This window comes from Herpailurus yagouaroundi, unplaced genomic scaffold (assembly GCF_014898765.1).
Source record: "Herpailurus yagouaroundi ecotype Mexico unplaced genomic scaffold, PumYag 160, whole genome shotgun sequence".
Lineage (NCBI taxonomy): Eukaryota > Metazoa > Chordata > Mammalia > Carnivora > Felidae > Herpailurus > Herpailurus yagouaroundi.
In genome coordinates, this window is record NW_024412401.1 from 4901774 (window position 1) to 4924733 (window position 22960).

Consider the following 22960-nt stretch of genomic DNA (forward strand, 5'->3'; position numbering starts at 1 on the left):
TTATATCCCATAAATATCATAAAGAATTCTAACTCAAGCTAATACTCTAGTTCACATGAAAAAGATGAATCTTCACATTTTTCTTCTTTCCCCCAAAGATCTATTTGGGGAAGAAATGAGAAAAATTTGGAAACATTTTCTAAGCCAAATTTTGGGTTCTGTTCTAAACAAAATTATTATTAACAAAATCAATTTTCATGTTTGTGTTACCTGTCTGTTTTATGCACTTAACTATATGCTCCTCAAATTTAATTCAGTTATAAATAGTGGGAATTCATTCTATTTAATATATTATTTTAATCAAAACTAAATATTTAAAGTATGACTCTTAACATAGTAGCATCTACCAAACTCACTAACTTCTATCGAGTAGGAAAATACTTCTTTTTTTTTTTTTATTTTTTTTTCAACGTTTTTAATTTATTTTTGGGACAGAGAGAGACAGAGCATGAATGGGGGAGGGGCAGAGAGAGAGGGAGACACAGAATCGGAAACAGGCTCCAGGCTCCGAGCCATCAGCCCAGAGCCTGACGTGGGGCTCGAACTCCCGGACCGCGAGATCGTGACCTGGCTGAAGTCGGACGCTTAACCGACTGCGCCACCCAGGCGCCCCGGAAAATACTTCTGAATATGTTTAGAGGTTCCAGACTTAACAAAATTATATAGAATTTTCAACTACTCTAGATAGCAAACGCTTTATATACCATTCATACGTTTATTCTGTAGGAAATATGCTTTAATTCTATGAATGTCATTTCAAAAAGAATACATATGCAATGACTATAAGCACTACTTTTCAATATATATTATAGATGTCTGATATCATTCTATGCAAAAGTACATTCAGGTTCCTTGTATCTCACTCAAAACACTGTGGTAGTATTTACAAAACCTATACAAACTATCTTATATTTAACATTGTACATTATTATTCTTTCACAGTATTGCTGTAAATAAGTGGTTAGCAGTAAAAGATCTATGTCCTCCATGACTTCCTCAGTGTTTATGTAATATTTACCAAGTGAAACTGATTATATGGTATATATCTCAAAAAATGAAAGAAAGAACCCTGTAGAAAAATAACACCTTACTATTGTCACCACATAACACTAGTGTTTAAGTACTACCATCCTGTATGAAGGTTTAAAGACAAAAATAGTAAAATTAAACCTATAATAATTAGGGGACACATAAAATAAGAAAGATGTAAAATAGGATATAAAGAACATAAAATATGGGGGGAGTAGTAGTAAAAATGTACAGTTTTGGAATGTGTTCAACTTTAAGCTGCCATCAAATAAAATACACTATTATATACACAGGATTATATATGTGAACCTCACAGTAAATATCAATCAAAAACTTATAGTAAATATGCAAAAGAAAATGAGATAGGAATCTAAACATAACACTACAGAAAATAATTAAACCACAGGGAAGAGAGAAAGAGAAGTTGAAAAGAATAGAGAGGAACTGCAAAACCAGCCAGAAAACAATTTATAAAATGGCAATAAGTACACAGCTATCCATAATTACTTTAAATGTAAATGGACTAAATTCTTCAATTGAAAAACACAGGGTGGCTGAATGGATTAAAAAAAAAAGACACATATATACACTGCCTTTAAGAGACTTAGTTCAGAAGTAAGTACATACACAAACTAGAAGTGAAGGGATGTAAAAAGATATTCCATGCAAATGGAAATGAAAATAAAGTTGGTATAGCTATACTTGTATCAGACAAAACAGACTTCAAAACAAAGACTGGAATAAAAGACCAAGAGGGGCACTACACAAAAGAGTTAATCCAACAAAAAGTATACAATATTTATAAACATATATACAACTATTATAGGAGCATCAAAATGTATAAGCAAATAATAAACAGACCCAAAGGGAGAAAATGACAGTGATACAACAACAGCAAGGGAAATTAACACTTCACTTACACCACTGGATACATTATCTAGACAGAAAATCAGTAAAGAGACATTGGCTTTAAACAACACCCTAAACCAGATGGTTTTAATAAATATATACAGACCATTCCATCCAAAAGTAGCAAAGCACACATTCATCTTCAGTGTACACGAAACTTTCTCCAGGATAGATCACACGTTAGGCCACAAAACAAGTCTCAATACGCTAAAAAAGACTGAAATCCTATCAAGTATTTTTCTTTTACCATAATTATATAAAACTTCAGAAATCAATTACAAGAAGAAAACTAGAAAGGCTATGAATAGAGATTAAATAATATGCTACTGAACAACTACTGGATCACAGATGAAATAAAAAGAGAAATAAAAGAATACCTACAGGCAAATAAAAACAGAAATACGACATACCAAAATCTATGTGATGCAGCAAAAATAGTAAGAGGGAAGTTCACAGCAATACAAGCCTTGAAGAAACAAGAGATCCTCAAATAAACTATTTAACTTTACATTTAAATGAACTAGAAAAAGAACGAGGTCCAAAGTTAGCAGAAGGAAGGAAACGATAAAGATCAGAGCAGAAATAAATGAAATAGAGACAAAAAAGACAATAAAAAAGATCAATGGAACTAAGAACTGGTTCTTTGAAAGGATAAACAAAATAGATGAACTTTTAGCTAGATTCACCAAGAAAAAAAGAGAAAGGGCTCAAATAAATAAGAACAAATGAAAAATAAGTTACAACTGACACCACAGAAGTAGAAAGGAACTAAGACGCTGTTATGAGCAATTATACACCATAAAAATGGACAATCTAAAAGAAATGAATAACTCCTAGGGACTCACCATCTTCCCAGACTGACTCATGAAGAAATAGAAAACCTGAATAGACTGATTATAAGTATACAGACTGAATCAGTAATCAAAATCCTCCCAACAAAAATCCAGGAACAGATGGCTTCACTGGTTGAATTCCACCAAACATTCAGAGAATATGTGATACACATCCTTGTCAAATTCTTCTAAAAACTGAAGAATTCTAAAAAGCCAGAATTACCCTGATACCAAAACCAGACAAGAATATCTTGATGCAAATCTATTAGCAAACCAAATTCAACAGTACATTAAAAGGATCACACACCATGATTAAGTGGGATTTATTCCAGGGATGAAAGGATGGTTCAACATCCACTAATCAATCAACATGATATATCACTGTGACAAAATGAAAGATAAAAATCATATGATCATCTCACTAGATGCAGAAAAAGCATTTGACAAAATTCACCATCTATTTATGGTAAAAACTCTCAATGAAGTGGGTATGGAGAGAATGTGCCTTAACATAATAAGGTCCATTTATGACAAACCCACAGCAAATATCATGGATCAGGAACAAGACAATTGTCTCCTGACTTTTATCTAACATAATATTGGATTATCCTAGCCAGGCAAGAAAAAGAAATAAAAGGCATATAAACTCAGAAAGAAGTAGTAAAACTGTCATTATTTGCTGATGACATGATACTATATATAAGACCACCAAAAAATTGCTAGAATAAATGAATTCAATAAAATTGCAGGGCAAAAAATTAATATAAAAAATCTGTTGCATTTCTATACACTAGTAACAAATATCAGAAGGAGGAAGCAATCAAACAATTACATTTCCAATCACATCAAAAAGAATAAAATACATAGAAATAAATTTAACCAAGGTGGTGAAAGATCTACACACTGAAAACCCTAAGATGCTGATGAAAGAAACTGAAAAAGATGCAAATAAATAGAAAGATATTCTGTGCTCATGGATTAGAAGAATTAATGTTGTTAAAATGTCCATACTACCCAAGGCATTCTACAGATTCAATGCAATCCTTATGAAAATATCGAAGGCATTTTTTGCAGAAGTGGAACAAATAATTCTAAAATTTATATTTGGAACCATAAAAGACCCCAAATGTCCAAAGCAACTTAGGGAAGCAGAAGAAAGCGGACAGTATCACACTCTCTAATTTCAAATTATACTACAAAGCTACAGTGTTCAAAACCGTATGGTTAGGGCATAAACACACACACACACATAGATCAGTAGAACAGAAGAGAGAGCCCAGAAATAAACCCACTGCATATAGTTAGTTAAATTTTAACAAAGGAGGCAAGAATATACAATGGGGAGAGGACAGACTCTTCAATAAACTGGAGAGCTACATGCAAAAGAGTGAAACTGAGCCACTATCTTATACCATAAGCCAAAGATAACTCAAATGGATTGAAGATTTGAATATCAGACCTGAAACCATAGAAAACATAGGTAGTAACTTCCTTGGCATTGTTCTTAGTGAGTTTTTGTTTTTTGGTTTTTTTGCTTTTGTTTTTGGATCTAAGTCCAAAGGCAAGGGAAACAAAAGCAAAAATAAACAAACATGACTACATCAAACTATAGAGCTTCTGCACAGCCAAGGAAACCATAAACAAAATAAAAAAACAACCTACTGAATGGAAGAAAATATTTGCAAATCATGTATCTGATAAGGGATTAATATCCAAAATATATTTTTAAAAAATCCCTACAACTCAATGACAAAAAATATATTAATTAAAAGATGCACAAAGAATCTGAATAAACATTTTTCCAAAGGTTTTCCAAATATCTTCCATACAGATGGCCAACATGTTGGCACTGAAAAAAAGTTCAAAAAATCAAAAGAAAATTAAAAAAAGGAAAAAACATTCAACATCACTAATCATCAGGGAAATGCAAATCAAAACTACAATGAGCTATCACCCTATACCTGTCAGAAAGGCTATTATCAAAAAGACAAGAAACAACAAGTGTAGCAAGGATGTGGAAAAAAAGGAAGCCTCATATGCTGCTGATGGGAATATAAATTAGCATAGCTACTATGGAAAACAGTATGAAGGTTCCTTAAAAAATTTAAAATAGAACTACCAAATAAAATCCAGCAACTCCACTCTTGGGTGTCTATCCAAAGAAAACAAAAACACTAATTTCAAAAGATATATGTATCCCTATGTTCACTGCAGCATTATTTACAATATGCCAAGATATGGAAACAACCTACGTGTCCATAATAGATAAAGATACTGTGTATGTGTACACACGTACAAAATGGGATACTAGTCAATCAAAAAAAAAAAAAATGGAACTTTGCCATTTTTGACAACATAGATGGACCTTGAGGAGATTATGCCAAGTGAAACAGCTAACACAGTAAGAGGTAAACAATGCATGATTTTACTTCTATGTGGAATCTAAAAAAACAAAGCAAAACAAAACCCAGACATGGAAATACAGAGTACAGATTGGTAGTTGCCATAGTGAAGTAGGGTTAGGAGGGATTAGGAGGTAGGCAAAATGGGTGAAGGGGATCAGGAAGTACAAACTTACAGTTACAAACTAAATAAGCCATGGGGACACAAAGTACACCATGGAGAATATAGTCAATAATAGTATTTTAACTTTGTATGCTGATAGATGGTAACAAAACTTATCATGGTGATCATTTTGCAAGGCACACAATGTCAAATCCCTATGTTGTACACCTGAAATGAATATAATACTATATGTCAATTATATCTCAATAAAAAATTATAAACAAATTCTACCATCTTGACTTTCTGTTAATATAAAATAACATGTAAAGGAAAGATACATTTTTCATGAACAAACCCAATTCAACAATTTTAACAAAAGCTAAACCTTGACTAAAATAGATGGCGACCAGACTCAGCAAGACGTATCTGACCTGTGGCATAGGCAAATCTAACCAGTTTGTGAAATTTAAACCATCAGACAACTTCTCAGGTCTGGAAAACCACAACATATATCCAAGATGCTGTTTGGGCCTTCAAAGCAATATGCTCAAGTGAATAAATCATGCATGAAAACTCTATACTACAGCATTCTTTTATAAAGTTCCTTTTTAAGAAGCATTCCCTCCTCCAAGGGTGTGCCCCTTTCAGGTCCCAGATACTTTTCCATATGGGAAATATAATGCAGTAAAGCTTCCTTCCATCTGGTGTCTTGAAAAACATTCATGAAGTCTTACTGTACATTTCTGATAATCTTGATATTCCAGACATCTTTTTGCAAAGTTATCCTAAAATGTGAACCTTAGAAATCATAATTTACATTAATAATCTGTATCCAGGTGTAAGTCAGAACACAGAGAAAAGAAACAACAAAGCAGACAGTGCTGTCAGATGGCCTTTCTTATTGTGCTACCAAATCCAAGACCACTTTCCATTAAGAAGAACCTACTGGTACCAGACTATCACCTTCCTCAATTATATACATACATTACTTATGAGTCAAATAAGCAATCAGGTGAACTAAAATTCTGTGCACTGAGTGAAGGAAACTAACAAAGAGAATACAGACTCATTCCAAATTTGATGTTCGCAATTTAATAGGCACTATATTTAATATAAATCATCTACATTTTAATTGGCCCAATTACTCCCCAAGTGGCAATGACAGCAGAAATTCCATGGAGATTTGCTTGTCAAGTGAGTGACTTCATGGGTAGCTTTTGCAAACTGATCCTGATGGAGTTAAAAATGATCTTTGGAGTCTCACTAAAAGGGAATTTTTAAAGTAAGTTTTTATTAACTTGTCAAAACATTTATGAGTTAAGGAATTCGAAGGAAACACCTTGTTGCTGCTTACAATCTGTGATTTAATAAATAGGTGTGTTTTCCATAATAAGACAGCAAAATCTCATTAATTCAAACTAAAATAATGTTTTTAATTCAAAAAGTGGGAGCCGCATTTAAAATTAATTTTGTTTAGTCAGTCATTTAATTGCAGAATTTGAATTAATAGTACAATCAAGATAGGAATGCTTAAAATTCTTTAAGGCATTAACCTTTCAGGGAAGTTGGAAATACGTCCAAAGAGTCTATTTAAATATAACTCATTATTGCACTAATTATAGATCATGCTTATATATTCATTACAACATGTACACTAATGACCTCTGTTTTCAGTTAGCTTAACTTGAGCCCCAATCTCAACTAGACGGAGAGCTGTAACAGAATGGATAGTGTCTATCTCTTTATCACTTGAATATAGCAGCACTTTGTTAAATGAATATATTTCCCTGAATATATTTTCCTGAGAATAGGAAAAAAACAATGTAAAGGAAAGCTGTGACCTAATGGAATTTTTAAAAATGGATGGAAGACCAAATTTGAAACAAAGACTGTACACTAAATAAACAGAACACATTAAATTATACATCTTAAATTAGTAATAACAGGTACCATATGGTTAATTTCCATTTACCACCTCTAACTTGCCTATAAGTTTTCTAGATTTACCTCCCCAAAGTTTTAACCAGATGTCTCAATTCATTTTTCCTTATTAAAAATTAATATGCTTAGTAAAAAAGACAATTTTCTTTCTGCATCTGACCCTACTGTCACACAACTATCCAACATATTTTTATTTTTTAACTCAAAGACACAACCCAGAATGACAAGAGATTAGAATGAAAATCTCAAACTTGCACAAGAGATTTACTTAAGCAAATCTTTTGCATATAAAAATTTTGCTTCAGGAGACAATTCACAGATGGAGAAAATTTTCTATTTATGTAATGAAAATAATAAAATTATTTTAACATTATATGCTTCAGACTTTTCATTAATTCAGACTGACCCACTCAATAACTTGAAATGCTAGCATTTTCCCATACCATTTATAAAATATGCACATTTTGGTCAGGCACAGGAGTGTATCAGTCTATAAAATTAAAACAGAGAGAAGCATCTGTTCCCCACCATCACAAAAAATTATCTGAATTTTGATTCAGAGTAAACTGTTTCTCAAATCCTTAAAATAATTTTTGTAGACAGTTTTTCAGTAGCCTTATTTCAGAGGGTCGACCCTATTGGATACAAGCGTAATTGACTACAAAAATGCGTAAGTAAAGGAAGCTAATGGCCTTGCTTAATTAAAATGTAAAACTTCACCATCTTATATTCCATTTATATGATTTTAAAGGAGGCTTCAGTAAGTCACTCTCTTGACAAGAGCATTCAGATTGCAAGGAAGGCTACAAAGGCGTTAATGACATTTACCCCCCTAATAAGAGCTGTTCACACTTCATGGTTTTTCCTTGTTATTGCTCAGGACAGACACTAGCACCTCATTGAAAGATCAGTGCTGCAAAGGAAAAAAGGCCCCTTGAGACATCTCAGACTTGAGGAAAAGCACTAAATCAGGTGATGCTACATAGATGACATACTTGATTCTCAGGGGTTCTTACTCACCCTATGGCCATGGATTTGAGGCAGTTAACACACAGCCAATCAAAACCCTCCCCCACTCCCAGAAGACAGGGCCATCCTCTTCTGCAGCAGGCATAGTGAAGGCTAGGGAGAAAAGAAATAAACTTCTTTCAGGTGCCCTAGGTCTGGCAGGATCCAAATGTCTTGTACTGCTCTCAGTTAATCTCCATCGATGTGTGGCTGAATGAATAAAACACTGACCTTTTCACCTAAGAGACCACAATTTGAATCCAACGTAAAGTCACTGGAGGATCAATGGACAGAGGCACTCATATTTTAAAGCAATAAAGCATTGCGAAAAGGGAAAAGGAAAAAAAAAAAAGTTTTTTACCGTGGTTTTGGCCACAGATTCAACCCAGTTTCCCTGGCTCAGCTATTATGAATTGGATCTCTGATTCAGAATTGAAAAGCTCCCAGCACTGCCCCTATGGATCTCAAAACCTGGCACAAGCCCATGGCTACTGCAAGGCAGACATTCCCTCACATGTCAATACGTGGAAAAGCAATCCCGGCTGGTGATGGAATGATGGCTGACTCAATGGAATATACTCAGCATGAACTCCAATTCTGGCAGAGATGACAGGACGCAGAAACAAGTAGCTCTTAATTACTCTTTCAAGGGGAATTTAAGTGTATTTTGTTGTTGTCAATTCAAAATTTCTCAAGATGTGTGCATACTTTTAAAAAGAGGCAAATGAATGAAGGGACTGAAGATACGTCCCTGACTACCTCACTTTGTGTTTTATCAACACACCATAAAATAAATAGGCTTAATATGAGACAAAAACCTATAGATAGACACTCTATTGTTTAAATGTCAATTTTTTTGAAGGCTGGACTAACATGACCATAAGCCAGTATTTTCAGTCGTCTGTGTTCCAAACATTCTATTTATTTCACGGAGGAATCTGAAAGAAATGCCTGTTGTGCACAGGCATTAGAATTGCATCCCAGAGAGGATGCAGTGTGCACCAGAGTCTTCAAATTACCACACTTTTTCAACTGCTATTTTTAAAACCAAAAAAGAAAAAGAAAATCCACAGCAGGAAACGCATATTAAAATAAAAATAGAAAATCCAGCAACCACATTACTCATACTAACTAGAAAGCTGCCTCTGACACTATTATTATGGCTTTGTTAAAGAGAGAAAATTACATGAGAACAAGAAAACCAGGTTAAAGTATTTCCTTACAGACAGGACCTTCAGTTCTCAAAGTCTCTGAGAAATGCTTTCCTGGGGCCTATAGGCAAGAAATACACAATAAACTGAAGATGACCTCTGAACAGAAAATGCATACCAACTGATACCCCATTCTCTTATTTGGGGACCTTATGAATAATGGTCTACTATAGACATGTAAGACATTCCTTTGTTGAAATGCAAAACTGTTCTACTCTCCAATCCCCAAGTCTACAGTGACTGACTGAGAGAGAGAGAGAGAGAACACAACAGCTTACTCAGTGCCACCAATCAATGAAAACACTTTCTAGGTAGCAACAGGACCTCAGTGGTGGGTTTCTAAAACAACTGTTCATAAAGCCACTAGCCAGTGATTGGCCTTTTTGAGGGTTATTAGCAACAAATGCCATATCTGTGAACCAAAAGAATCACCAGTCATTCCCCCTTAGAAAGGGATGTGATGCGGGGTGCCCAGCTGGCTCAGTCAGTAGAGCATGTGACTCCTGATCTCGGGGTTGTGAGTTTGAGTCCCAAGTTGGGTGTAGAGATTACTTAAAAATAAAAGCTTAAAAAATATTTTAAAAATAAACTAATTAAAAAAAAAAGAAAAAGAAAGGGATGTGAGGCAAATTATCAGCTGAATCCAGAAGAGCTTCTGAGCAACAGGCTCAGGCCTGATCTAACACACTCACCTAAACTACAGCTCAGTGCTGCTCATCTAACTGAAATGCAACTCTCCCCCATAAACTTGTTCACACCTCTTCCCAACACAGCATTCTTCCTGTACGGAAAAATCTTGTTCCATCCTTTCTGCTATGTAACAATATCTCTCTTCTTCCCTAAGAATCTCTTCTTTCAACAGGTCTTCCTAGAGTAATTCAATTTGGCAGTGGTCACTTTAATTCTACTAGCAAATGTATTGGCCCACATTCTATTTTCCAATTGCTGCTGGCATTACTTATAAGACTATCATACATGAATCAAATAAGTGTATCTTTATTTATGTTTGTCCCATCTGTATGGATTTAGCGAAAGCTTCCAGAAACCCACGCAGATGCTCATCTCACTTTCTACTTTTTCACAGTCCTTTATGATTTCACATACGAGAATGTGAAATGTAGGTCACTCAAAAGAAACAGATGGCAGACTGGGGCTGGGTCTTGAGCGCCTTCCTATGACTCTTTGCTACAGTCATAATAGATTTCAGTTCTTGTGCAAGCCCCTCTCATCCTCTACCTGTCCCTTTTGTCAAATTGGGGGAAATATTAGAAAAAGACATCGTAGCTCAAATAAACTATATAGACAAGTTGAAGAATCAAAAAGTTTCTGGTGATCTGGAAAATGGATTTACTTAAAGAATATTTACTAAGTTCTACTATGAATTTATTTTTTAAAAACAATTTGTTTAAGTTTTATTTATTTATTTTGAGAGAGAGGGTGAGAGAGAGAGAGAGCAGAAGACGAGCAGACAGAGGATCTCAAGCAGGCTCCACACTGTCAGCAAAGAGTCTGATGCAGGGCTCGAACTCACGAACCTCAGTTGAAATCAAGAGTCGGATGCTCAACCAATTGAGCCAACCAGGCGCCCCTCTACTATGAATTTAACAAATTACTTCCCTTTATTCTCCAAACTCCAGTAAGAAGGTATCAGAAAAATGAGGCTTATGGAAATTATGTATTTTTTGCAAAGCTAGAGAGTTAATTGATGGTAGAATTGAGGTCTAAATCCAAAGCTCAGGAGCCTTCCACTTCAAATTCAACAAGGAGCATGTCAAAGTGTTGCTCTGGAGACCATATGGTTTAATCAGTGCCATCAGAGAGAATATCCATTTCAAGTAAATCTGAACTGGTTCTTATCAAATGGTGAATGGCCAGAGAGCTGTGGGCTCATTTTTTATTCCTCCTGGGGAACACAAAAACCCTCTCTCCATGTCCCACAGACACAAATTCTATTCTACCCGTCACTGCATTCCATCCTAGAGTTTGGTGAGGTATCTATTTCTACTTTGCAAGGGTAAAGGGAGGAATATTTTTATTTTAACTCTGAGCACAAAACATCAAGCTACGTCCTTGGATATAAGGTGTTTATTTTCATTGCTGTTCAAATAGTTAGAGCTTTGGCAAAGGATTCAAAATCCCTGTATTCCACTTCCAGCTTTGACCCTGCATGAGGCCTTCAGCCACGATAACTTTAAAACCAGGGATAACTGTCTCTGAAACTATCTCTCTAATAGGGAGGCTAAGAGAATTGCTGGGATAACATCTGTAGAGTAGTCCAAGCACTCTAGAAAACAGACACTATAAATATAGAACATTGCCCTGAACCATCTACCTTTTGTATATCCCTGCCAAAGACAGGGGGATCTTGATCATTCACACCTGTAATCTTTCTCTTCTGAAAAAGATTCACATATTATTGACATAATGCAAGGACACCTTACATTATGGTGGTGATAAACCAGTCTTCAGTTGAGAGTCAAATAATCCTTCCTCTGGGTCACTACTATGGGTAATCTGTATACTCTTACAATTCTGATCATGCAACCTGCATGATTTGTTTACGGCTGCTTTGTCCTTTAGAGTGAAAGCTTCCTGAGAGATCTCTTGTGTACTCGGCAAATGTAATTAATCAGTAAAATTTGCTGTTTGACTCTTGCTATCGAGTCTATTGCTATTCGTTTACTACCTAAACGAATTTAAACCTAGATCCATTCTTCTTTCTGCTCCAGAAATTTCTTAAAAGTCTGTGAGGTCAGGTAATATCCATAAGAAAGGGTGTCTATTTTGAGTAAGTTTTGCTTTATGTAGTGGGGTGAAAGCCCAGATACTCTAATCATTTTAATAAATTCATTAAGTAGTCATTCATTCTGTGCCTGGTGCTTAGAAGCATATTGGAAGAGCTGATAAAATAAGAGAAATGCAAGGATAATAAAATGATAGTCATTAATGGAGTAAGTCATTACTTGAAAACTTAAAAGAAGAAAAAGCACAAATACATATTCACACATTCAAAATGTAGTACCAGTTAATATTAATTAGAGTGTTGTGGGCTAGTTACTGCACTAAGTACTTTTTAAACATCATTTCATTTAACCTATATAAATGAAGAAACTTAAGTTCGAATACACTAAATGACCTACCTTAGGTAACAAAGCCATCAAAAGTTGAATCCAAGATTCACACCCAAGTCTGCCCCACTCCGAAGTCTTTGTCACTATACTTCCTGCTCTTATTTGTAATCAAGTATGTATTACATATGTACCTATTTGCAGGTTTGTGTGTGTAGGTACGTATGTGTGTATGTCTTATTTACAACTGAATAGTAGCTACTCTTTTGCCTGACTATCTGGGAAGGCATTCTGTTCTAAGAGATACAATGAAATTAAAAAAAAAAAAATCCAGGATTTAAGGCTGCTTTATACATAAAGGTCTAAAATGGCCACGTTGGCAAGAGTCTATATCATCATCTTTTTTATCATTATGCTAATCGTTAACATTTACTGGATACTTAGCAAGTGGCACTACTCAATGCTTTATATGCATCATCTTATTTTATCATCACAGTAAACCCACGAGGTACTAACAGTATCCCTGCTTTCCAGGTGAGAGAACCAAGGCTTAGGCAGATAAAGATACAGGCCTGGTTTCACACATTGAGTAAGAAATGGAGCTAGAATTCAAACCCATGAACCCGCTTTAATACACTAGTCTGCTGTCCTAAGCTTTCCTTGTCCAATGTATAAAAAGAAGGTAGAATTATGGCTATTCTACCACACCTGAGTGGGGCACTGATTTGTGCTCATCCTCCGTGGTGCAAACATACAGCTGGGAAGTGGCTACTCAGTCTGAGACTATGTGTCCTAACTCCCTCAGGCACTTGGCCCCAGTTAGATGTAAGCTCCAATGAGTGACATGTGGAAGAAGTGGCCCACTCTGCTTTCAAACCTGGTCCATGAAAACCTCCCACACAGAACCTCCACCTGGATGAGGAGTCTGAGGCCCCAGAGAATAGCAGAGGCATAAAATGGCAGAGGCCCTAAGTTTGGGGAAATCAAATCACCTCTGGGAGGAAAACATTCACCAACCAGGAATGCTGAGTGGTCTTGCTGAGAGACAGAAACAAACTCCTGTTGTTAAGGCCACTAGTATTTCAGGGTTTATTTATTAAAACAACTAGCATTTATCCTATTAACGAAAGCCTTAAATGTATTTATCTTTTTCTAAGCATTCGATATCTGCTGGGAAACAGGTTTGACACCTGATATTTCCCTGTTGTTATTGATCAGAATTAGGTTTATACATACATAGAAGTGAAAAATACCAACTTGAGTAGGCCTTTACAACATGTTTTCATCTACATCATTTCACCTTTTGCCATTCAAGAGCAAGAGGGTGTAAGGGGTTATCTCAGTTTTAAAGATGAAGAAACTACGGCTGAGAATGGCAAATTTTCCACACTCACATACATATATTGGACTTTAGCCCAATCTTCTTACTCAATGTCCAGTGTCCCCTTTTGCCATTCAACTTGATATCCTTTTATGGACCCAGAAAAGAGCTATTTCTTGTCTGCTCTACCCCATGCACATGATATAGTTGAAATCTAATTGATTAGGTTTTTTAATACTTTCAAAATGCATGTACTCCTGGAAAGATAAGCCAAAGAGCAGAATTTACAATAAAGCATTAATGATAAATATCAGATTTAGAGAAAAGCTGGGGTCATGGGAAAAAAAAAACTGGGGAAAGTAACCTAAAAGCAGGTGGAATATTAAGAAATGCCCAAGAAAAGGAACACAAAAGAGGAACCAATTTCACTAAGGTCAGGTGGATAATAGCTGTCACTGAATGCAAGAGTCATCTTAACTACCTCTTAGTTCAAGATTCTCAGGCCTTCTCCGTTCCCTAATCCATGCTACTCTGATGCTACAAGGCTCTCACATATTACATTCTGGAAAGACAGCTTGATAGTCTTTAAACAACAACAACAAAAACAAGTAACTCCACATAGAATCAGAGACCTGAGTTCAAATCAGATTTCAAAATTTTCTCCCTCTGATATTTTGGAAGATTATGTGCCAGCCTGGGTGCTTGGAGCTGGGTTACAGTGATAAATAAGAGATAAGTGGTTCTTATCCTTGGAAGCTTGGAGTGCATTAACCGTGCCAGTTAACAGCTTCTGTGATCATGGAAAAGTCAGTCAATCCCTATGAATTTCATCTACTCCAAATGTTAATTCACTGGCAATATCTACAAGAGAATGGTAGAAGAGGATTCAAAGAGCTAACGTATGTGAACTTGCTCTGCAAAGGGCTGTTTAAATACAAGTGTTTGCTGAGTATTGATGTTTTCTAACACATGGATACCACAGAACACTTAATTCTACACCGACCACTAGCTAGAGGGTGTGGGAGCCTTTGTTTCTCTTCCCATCCACCCTTAGGAGCGCATCTGTTGTTACAGCATTTGGTACCTGGGAAACCTGAGGAAAGGCTAAAGACCCTTGGACCAACTGAAGTTACTGCATATTCCATGAGTTCCATGGTGAAACATCAAGCTATACCAAGTTAAGCAGATTTTTTTTACCCATTCATTTAACAAATATTTATTGAGTGCCCTGCCTCTGTGGCATTCCCTAGTGAGGAAGTCAAGAAAAAAACCATTTTAACAGTTGACTTAATTGATTGATTTTAAATTGGACTGGAGCTTGAGGGAAACAGTCCTGAGGTAGAGCCACATGAGAAAAGACTTACACTGCTTAACCTGGATGGAAAAGGCCTCTGTGAAAAAGTAGGACTTTGGCTGACACCTAAAGAACAAGTAATTGCCCATGTAGAGAGAGGAGTAGGGGAGTCCAGGCAGAAGAATCCTTATACGTGAATGCCTCAAGTTGAGGAAGAGTTCTAATAAGCTTGATTGGAAAAGGCTCGGAAGTGAAGAAGGTTGGTGGAAATCTACTTACCTACTCTCACAAGCCACTTATTCCAGAACTTCTCACAGCCTCTATTATGCTAAGGTGTACCCTGAGGCTCTATCAGAAAGATCCTGAGTATAGTTGCTGCCAAATCTAAAGTTAGACCTCTGGAAGACTAGTGCCCCCAGAATACTCTGGGAAATATTCTCCTAAAGTATTGATGGTTCTATTAGTTCTGATCGTTTCAAGACACAGGTGATTTGAAATGTGCATCACTACTCGCCCTCTCACAAGGCTGCTGACACCTTAGCTAATTATTCGAAGTGTCTGATATGGTTCTCTGAATTCTGGCAGGACTCATTTGCAAAGCAAGAGATTTCCACAGATGGGCTGCAAGTCAGTTACAAGTTCAAACGGAAAAATGACTGGGTGAACACCTGATTTTTAAATGATTAAATTCAATGATGATGATCACGTATATTCTTTGTATCCTAGGTCAAAGACAGGGAAAATGGGGAAAGAGCAGGACACTGCTTTTATTTACTGTCAATATATGTGCCATGAGATATAGACTTGAAAAAAGAATTATTCTTTGGCAGCAGAAAAAAACATCTTATGGTCCTTCATATTTAGATTTTAGCATCTAATTGCCTATTTCCTTTTTTTGCTATTTTGTGGAAAAATGCCTAAAATCTACCTCACTTTTTCTGTACTTTATGAATGAACACTCTAATTGCTACACAGGAGAGTCTGAGGTTTTCTGCCTTTAAGGTTTACCTGGATTCTTAAGTCATTGTGGTCCAAGTTATGCTATACATATCACACCTTGCTGTCTCGCTTATGAATTACATGGATAATTATATAAGTTAAAAGTAGTTTTTATCAAAACAGCACAGGATTCTTGAAAGATATTGCTAGTCTTCTAAGTGAATCTGTGGCATCACTATCATCTCCCTTTTTCTTTTAATAATCTCTTCATATACACTTGTAAATGATAGTTTTGAACAGTCTATTCCTCTTTTCCCCCACATCCAAAAATTCAAAATCAGATCAGACACCTGCTATTCTTCCACATTCAAAACTATCTCTGAAACCAGCAGTAGCTGTATATACATGAGGGATGTAGGTTTAGGCCCGGGGAGAGTTAAATTAATATCCTGGCTTCACCAGTTCAACTTACTGTACATCTTCATTTCCCCAGTAACACAATCTATACCCAACTGCTAACCAAGTCAATATGTGGTAAGACTAACAGCCACCCTAACTTGCCTTGATAATTATTCTCCTTTAACTGACATAATATTCAATATACTGTTGTTGAGAGCAATAATGCTAAAATTGATGCCTTGAGGGCTACAAGACAATTGAGTTTTAGCCAGATAAAATGACTTGTACACTAACAGTGCATTATAAGATTCCACAAACTTTGGACACACATTTTACAGTCTACTTGCATAAAAATGTTACATCTAATTATATTCAAAGTCATTTGTGTATACCTGATCATTACTACCTATAATTTTTAAAATCTTGGCCAATAACCAAATCACATTGCTGTAGAGGAAAACAGTTTATTTCTATAAGCCTACTCTTGGTTTTTTTTAGTGTTTTTTCAAGCAAAATGAGCATTTCTCACTACATAGTTTTGGATCCTTCAACCTTTTGATTTTTCCCTAAACCAAGAACTGTTTTCATAAGAAGCAGATGATAAAAACTGAGTAACAAAAAGCATCATTTAAATAAAATCTATATTATATCAATCCTATCAATAAAGCAAGATAGAAACTAAACCTAGTGTTCTTCTAGTGTAAAAATCATCTATGATTTTCTCAAAATGTCAATTCTAGGCTCTGAAAGGAGAAACAGACTATATTAAGTTTAAGATTTTGTCAAAATCTGTATTAAATTAATAAAAATTAATTATAACTTAAGTATCATAATAAATGACAGAATTCTTTTTTATTTTTGACAGAATTCTTTAAGTGTAACATTTCACTCCCAAATAAGAGACTTTATAAATTTCAGTACACAGTTTTGCCGAATTTTCCTCTCATACTTAATTTCTCTTGTAATTTTGTATTGTTAAAACCTGGGCCCCCATACAAAAAGAAACATGAAGTATATTTCAAAGCACGTTTTCAATGTGTGCCTTAGAGATATGCTAAAATGGAGAAAAATTAACACCTAAATACTAATTTCCAGGAAAACAAAGAATAGGTACTGGTCAAGGCAAAACATTAGGACCATATCACAGAACATCCAGCAGGTTCTATATTTATTGTCATCAAAATGCTATAGTGAACTGGGTTAAGAGGGCAAATAATCAGTCATTCACATATCTGTCTGGACAGGAAGATACTGTGCTCCAAATGTCTTAGGTAAAAATATACACATAGAACTGAAATACAGCGTTGATGGTATTACAGTAAAGATGGTACTAGATTGGGGCATACTACCTCAGGTTTTGAATAAAGAGTGCTTAGCCAAGCTAACACTTCTGTTCAAAAATGTGCAAGCGTTTTGTTCCTTTCTGTAGAGTAAGAGCCATCCCAAATGGATATTAATAATCATGTTGTAGAAATGACTATAGAAAGATGTGGTACCATATGTATCTCCAGGCCAGGATAAGCAGGGATTGTGAAACTGGTTCCATGCTTTATTTTTCCTGGCCCCTTCCTCCTGGACCTCATGCCCCCTCATGTCCCCTGACCACCCAGCACTTAACTTTCCACTCACCCCACTGAAATGGCCCCATCCTGAGGCAAATGAGATAATGCTTGTGAAGGTCTTTTATAAACTGAAAACGTAATATATAATTATTCCTATTATCATCATCATCTTGTCTTCTGAGGGCCAAATTCTCTGTGCCTTCCAAGTTGACATCTCACTAAACTAAGTAATGATTCAGTGCTAACCAAAGCAGTCACGGGAGCCGACAGGTATTCCACCTTCTGTCTCTCTCTACTTCCTGCCATCATACCTCTCTGCTCTCCTGCCCTTGCTAACACCTGGAGGTACCACATAGGAGAACGACAGGAATGTGTGTGTTTTTATGCCAGGTTAAAGCAAGGGGGAGATGTGAGGCTCCCCACTCATCACATACCAAGCTGGCAGCCAAGGGCTTGCACACAGCACAGGGCAATTCAGGGAATAAACGAGCCTGGCAGAGCCAAAAACAATTTTTTTTTTTGAAGGGGTCAATTCTCCTGATATTATCCCCATAAGAAATTTCAAAAATCACTTCAGATTCTACCTTCTCCAACTGTGATCTCCTTTGGCAGGAGGGAGTACTTCTTCATCGTCCAGTGTAGTCTTTTTGGATCCTGGGGTCTCCCAACATGCTGTTTTCAACATTTACCCTTCAAGGGTCGTAGGAAGACAGATGGCCATAAAAACATTTCAGAGGCAAAGTACACAATGCAAAACGACTCATACTGCAAAAAATGACGAAAAAATGCAGGGAGGTTGGGGGCGGGGGTGGGAAGTGGAGGCTGCAGGCCTCTAGGAAAAGTCTAAAAAGACCCTTACCAGACTGGAAGTGCCACTGACACAAAGAAGGAGCTCAAGCTAGAAGAACAGGTGTTGTGAAAGCCACATCTATAACAATGTCTGTGTGTTTTGGAATGTGAGGGCTTTCTAGTTATAAAAGCAGGGAGTTTACAGAGGTTACAGTTCTTTTGACTCGGATGAAGAAGCAACAAACAGGGTACACAGACAACCCCCCCAAAATCACCAAATGCACCAATTCAGTGCCAGCTAAAGCTCTATAAACTCAGATGAAATGTAATCTCAGATTTTCATATACCCATCACCCACCTCAAAGAGCCCTTCCTTTTAGTAGGGCTACAGTCAGACTTGTTGGAGAAGCAGGAAGCTCATGTTGTAGGGAGAGAGCACTGCATTTGAAAAGATGCAAACAAAGCAACACTAGGCAACAGGCCACTTTTTCCTTTTTAATATCCGCCACTGAGGCCCCATGCCAGCGTGCTGGGACACACTGCCTTCCCTCCGGTTCCCTGACAAGCCTGCCAAAAGGACCAGTTTCATCAGAAGAGGGTGCGCATGCCCAGGCCTGCAAGGGGCAGGAAAGAGACCAGGTTTGCAAGGGTTCTCCCTCAAGCCCTCCTAGAGCTGCCCAGACACGAGCTTCATCGTCCTCCCCCTACCTGAAGGATGTACCCCCGGACGTAGTCCCGCAGAGTCCAGCCCAGGCCGTGCAAGATGTGCAACACCTCCTCCTGCTTCAGGACACTGAAGAGACGGTCTAGAAGGATCTTTAGCCGCACAGGCACCGCTTGTGTCCCGTAGAGCATCAGGCTGCTGATGTCGAACACCACGTTGGACTGCACAATCTCCACCTGGGTGGGGTGGTATAGGTGCTGCGTGCTGAGCTTATCCAAGGCTGTGGTGGTCCCACCAAAGTTCCGGAAAGGGAAAGGACAGAGACAAAGAAAGTAGAAACAAGTCACTGGAAGTTATCAGGGCTCCATTTCTACAGATGGATCATAACCACAGATGTTGAAGCAAAATTTTGCAATGTAAATAGTTCTCTCCCCACCCCCTTCCTATTTTGCTTTTTTTTTTCTTTTTTTGATGGTTTATAAATTGCAGACGACAGCAAATGCGAAACACGTTTAACTTTTAGAAAGAGAGCCACTGAGAATGTTTCTAAATGACTGTGGCTGGCTCTAAAAACCTAATTAATTTGCTAATTGAACTATGGCTCAGCCCAAGTTACCATGGTGTCCTCCACCCCTCACCAAAGACAGACCAACAAACAATTCCCAACTCCTGCCATAAGAGCAGGCTCAACGGATACCAGTTTTCTGAATAAGATCAGAAATACCTGAACGGTAGAGGAACAGGAACACGTTCTTGAGACTACAGGGGTAAAAGGCCTAATTTGAGGGAATAAGGAAAGTGTGACAGCTGTGTAGAGGGCTAGTAATTTAACTCAAACGAAATTGGCGTGCAAGGATTATCCCAAGAAGTAGTTCTTTCAACTCTCCCTCTTGCTATTCACCTGTTAGACAGTTTAATGTTCCCTGGCATGTTCACACACACACAAAAAAAATACAAATTGTAACTTAGTCCCTTTTTATTAACAGTTATGATAAGGGTTTAGAATCAGATGAAAAAGGGGAGGCGTGGGAAATGAGAAAAATCGAAGTTGAAGAATTTCTGTGTATTTCAGGAGCATTATGTCAGTACAGAATACAGGATGACCATTCTTGCAGTAAACACTTGAGGCCTTCTTCTCTTCATATGTAGGAAGTTACATCTAGATCTAAAAGCCAAGATAAGGTCATACCTTCCAGTCCCCATCCTTATCTGAGTTCCTGGGAACGCTACTGCAGATAATGTAATTACATTTTCCTCAGTTTCTCTAATGTGAACAATTAAGATAACATTGTCTCATCTACAAGGCTCAAAGAGACACTGCAAAGATTGAGATAATGAAGGAGAGGTGCTTTGAACTGGTTAAGAGAACACAAAAGCCTTAGATCAACTGTCAGAATTATACACCTATGACCTTCCAGAGATTAGAAAAGATAAACATGTGAGCCTGAAAGATGGTCATCTAAACTCGTAAGTCAGGGAAATGGATACCAGACAACAACCAGGCTCAAATCATAACTACATCTGAGAGTGCCCAAGGTTTCTCCAAGTTCTAAACCAATGCCTGGCCTTTCTCTACCACTCTTCCCACCACCTGACCTCCTCACAGTATAGGTAACTGTATATGTGCACACTGAGCTACTCCTGTTTTAATATGCCAGTATTTCTGCATATTAATGCAGGTATTTAAAAGTACATGCACAGACACACATTTTTTTTTTTTAAGTATTTCAAATGTATTTTTTCCAGGGTTCCTCCTCCACTCTCGTTTCCTCCTGACTTATGGTCACCAGAGAGTTCATGTACTCTTGATAAATTGCTTTCTTACATCCACAGTGTAAAGGCCCTTATCATTTACCCGCTGGCTTCATTCAACACATTTACTCCCAGGAATACTTTGTCAAAGAGTTCGGGTTTCCTCATACTTCATTTCTTGAAGCTGATTTGTCTGATCTTTCCTATTCTAGTGGTTAAGTCAACTTTGAATAAATAGCTTTAAAAATTAATTTAACGTTTGGGAAAGATAAGGGATTCACAAGCCTAGGGATTGAAGTCTTCTCTCACTCCACAGGGCATTTAGACTGCAAAAATGCAGGAATGAGGTATTATTATCCCTGTTCTTCTTCAAATACAGCTTTTCTACTCAGCCTTCTGATGAGTAAGCTGCTCTGCTTAAAGAATCCAGTGGCCAGGTCAGGGAAAATCTGCTCCTCTCCCCATTTCCCTTCATCAACCCTCCTGGCCTGCATCAAACACTTCTTCACCAAATACACTGCTATGACCACAAATATGAAACCAAGCGGGCTCAGTAGAGGGAATGTAAGATGACACTAAATCTTGATTTTTGTACCTATGTTTGGTACCTATAGCCATGCATTAAGTACAAGCAGGTGTGTGTACTATGTGTGCAAGGGCTGGGTGGAAAGTTGTCACTCTCTCCCTCCTACTCTTCAAAAAAGGGTTGGCAGTTTAAGAAGTTGAAAAGGACTAAACTGTTGAGAAGTTGTTCAAAGAACTGAAAGAGCACAACTGGAAACATAAGGCAAAAACATTTCCCTAAAAATCCTTTTGAAAACATCAGAAAGTGAGAATAATATTATAAGGACATTACCTGATTCTTCTTCATAAATACGCCATATGTCAGAAAGTAAGAATACTACTATAAGCCACATAAATATGTGGTCAACAACATTTTCTGTAAAAGTCCAGACAGTAAATATTTTAGGTTTCTGGGTCATATGTTCTGTTTCACAAGTACTAACCTCTGCTGTTAAAGAGGAAGAGCAGACAAGCCTTAAATTAATGGTGTGCGGTGTTCTAATAAAACTTTATTTACACAAACATATGGAGCATGAAAAGGGTGGGCCAGGTATTTAAAGAAAGTCAACAGTAGATAAGAGGAAAAACCTGAGAGTGTGATTTAAGTAGAAATTACCTAGGAGATGAGCCACAGATGAAGGCTTGAAAAATAGTAAACTACCCAGCTTTCAGATGTCAACTACAAACTTCAGCTTAAACAGATCATCAAAGATTATTTATTATCTGTCAAATTTCTTGAATGTATCAAAATTTTCTGCTTTTGGATCATACCAAGTCACCAAGTTGTCAACCACTTTTGGGGATGTCTCCTAGGTGGGCAATGGGCAAGTGACAATTTTTTAAGTGTCATAATAACAATAAACTAAGAACTGGATGTCTGCCCAATGTCATGATCTTCCTGAATCTGACTGTGGAGAACTCAAGTCTGAGTCTTGGTGGGTTTAGGAACATGAGGTGGGCCAATGGGGATGAATGGGAGGTAAGGCAAGAACTTATTCATGAGAATAAGTGAAAAAAGTCACCCACCTTGATACTTGAAGCGTCTAACCATCTTAAATTGTCCTGTACCAATGGTATTCCCCAAATTCCATTTCAAATGAAATCTTTTTTTTTCATATTTATTTATTTTTGAGACACAGAGATAGAGGCAGTGAATGGGGGGAGGGGCAGAG

At 37.0% G+C, this 22960-nt stretch overlaps 1 protein-coding gene across 22 annotated transcripts in view; it reads right to left on the reverse strand.

The window, feature by feature from the left end:
* BNC2 (basonuclin zinc finger protein 2) overlaps positions 1-22960 on the reverse strand; it is a 439476-nt gene that overhangs the window by 115948 nt on the left and 300568 nt on the right. For all 22 annotated transcript variants that reach the window (XM_040481320.1, XM_040481317.1, XM_040481312.1 and 19 more), the window contains one exon: positions 19517-19752. In XM_040481320.1, coding sequence (XP_040337254.1) covers positions 19517-19752 — 236 coding nt within the window. The remainder of the gene's footprint in view (positions 1-19516; positions 19753-22960) is intronic.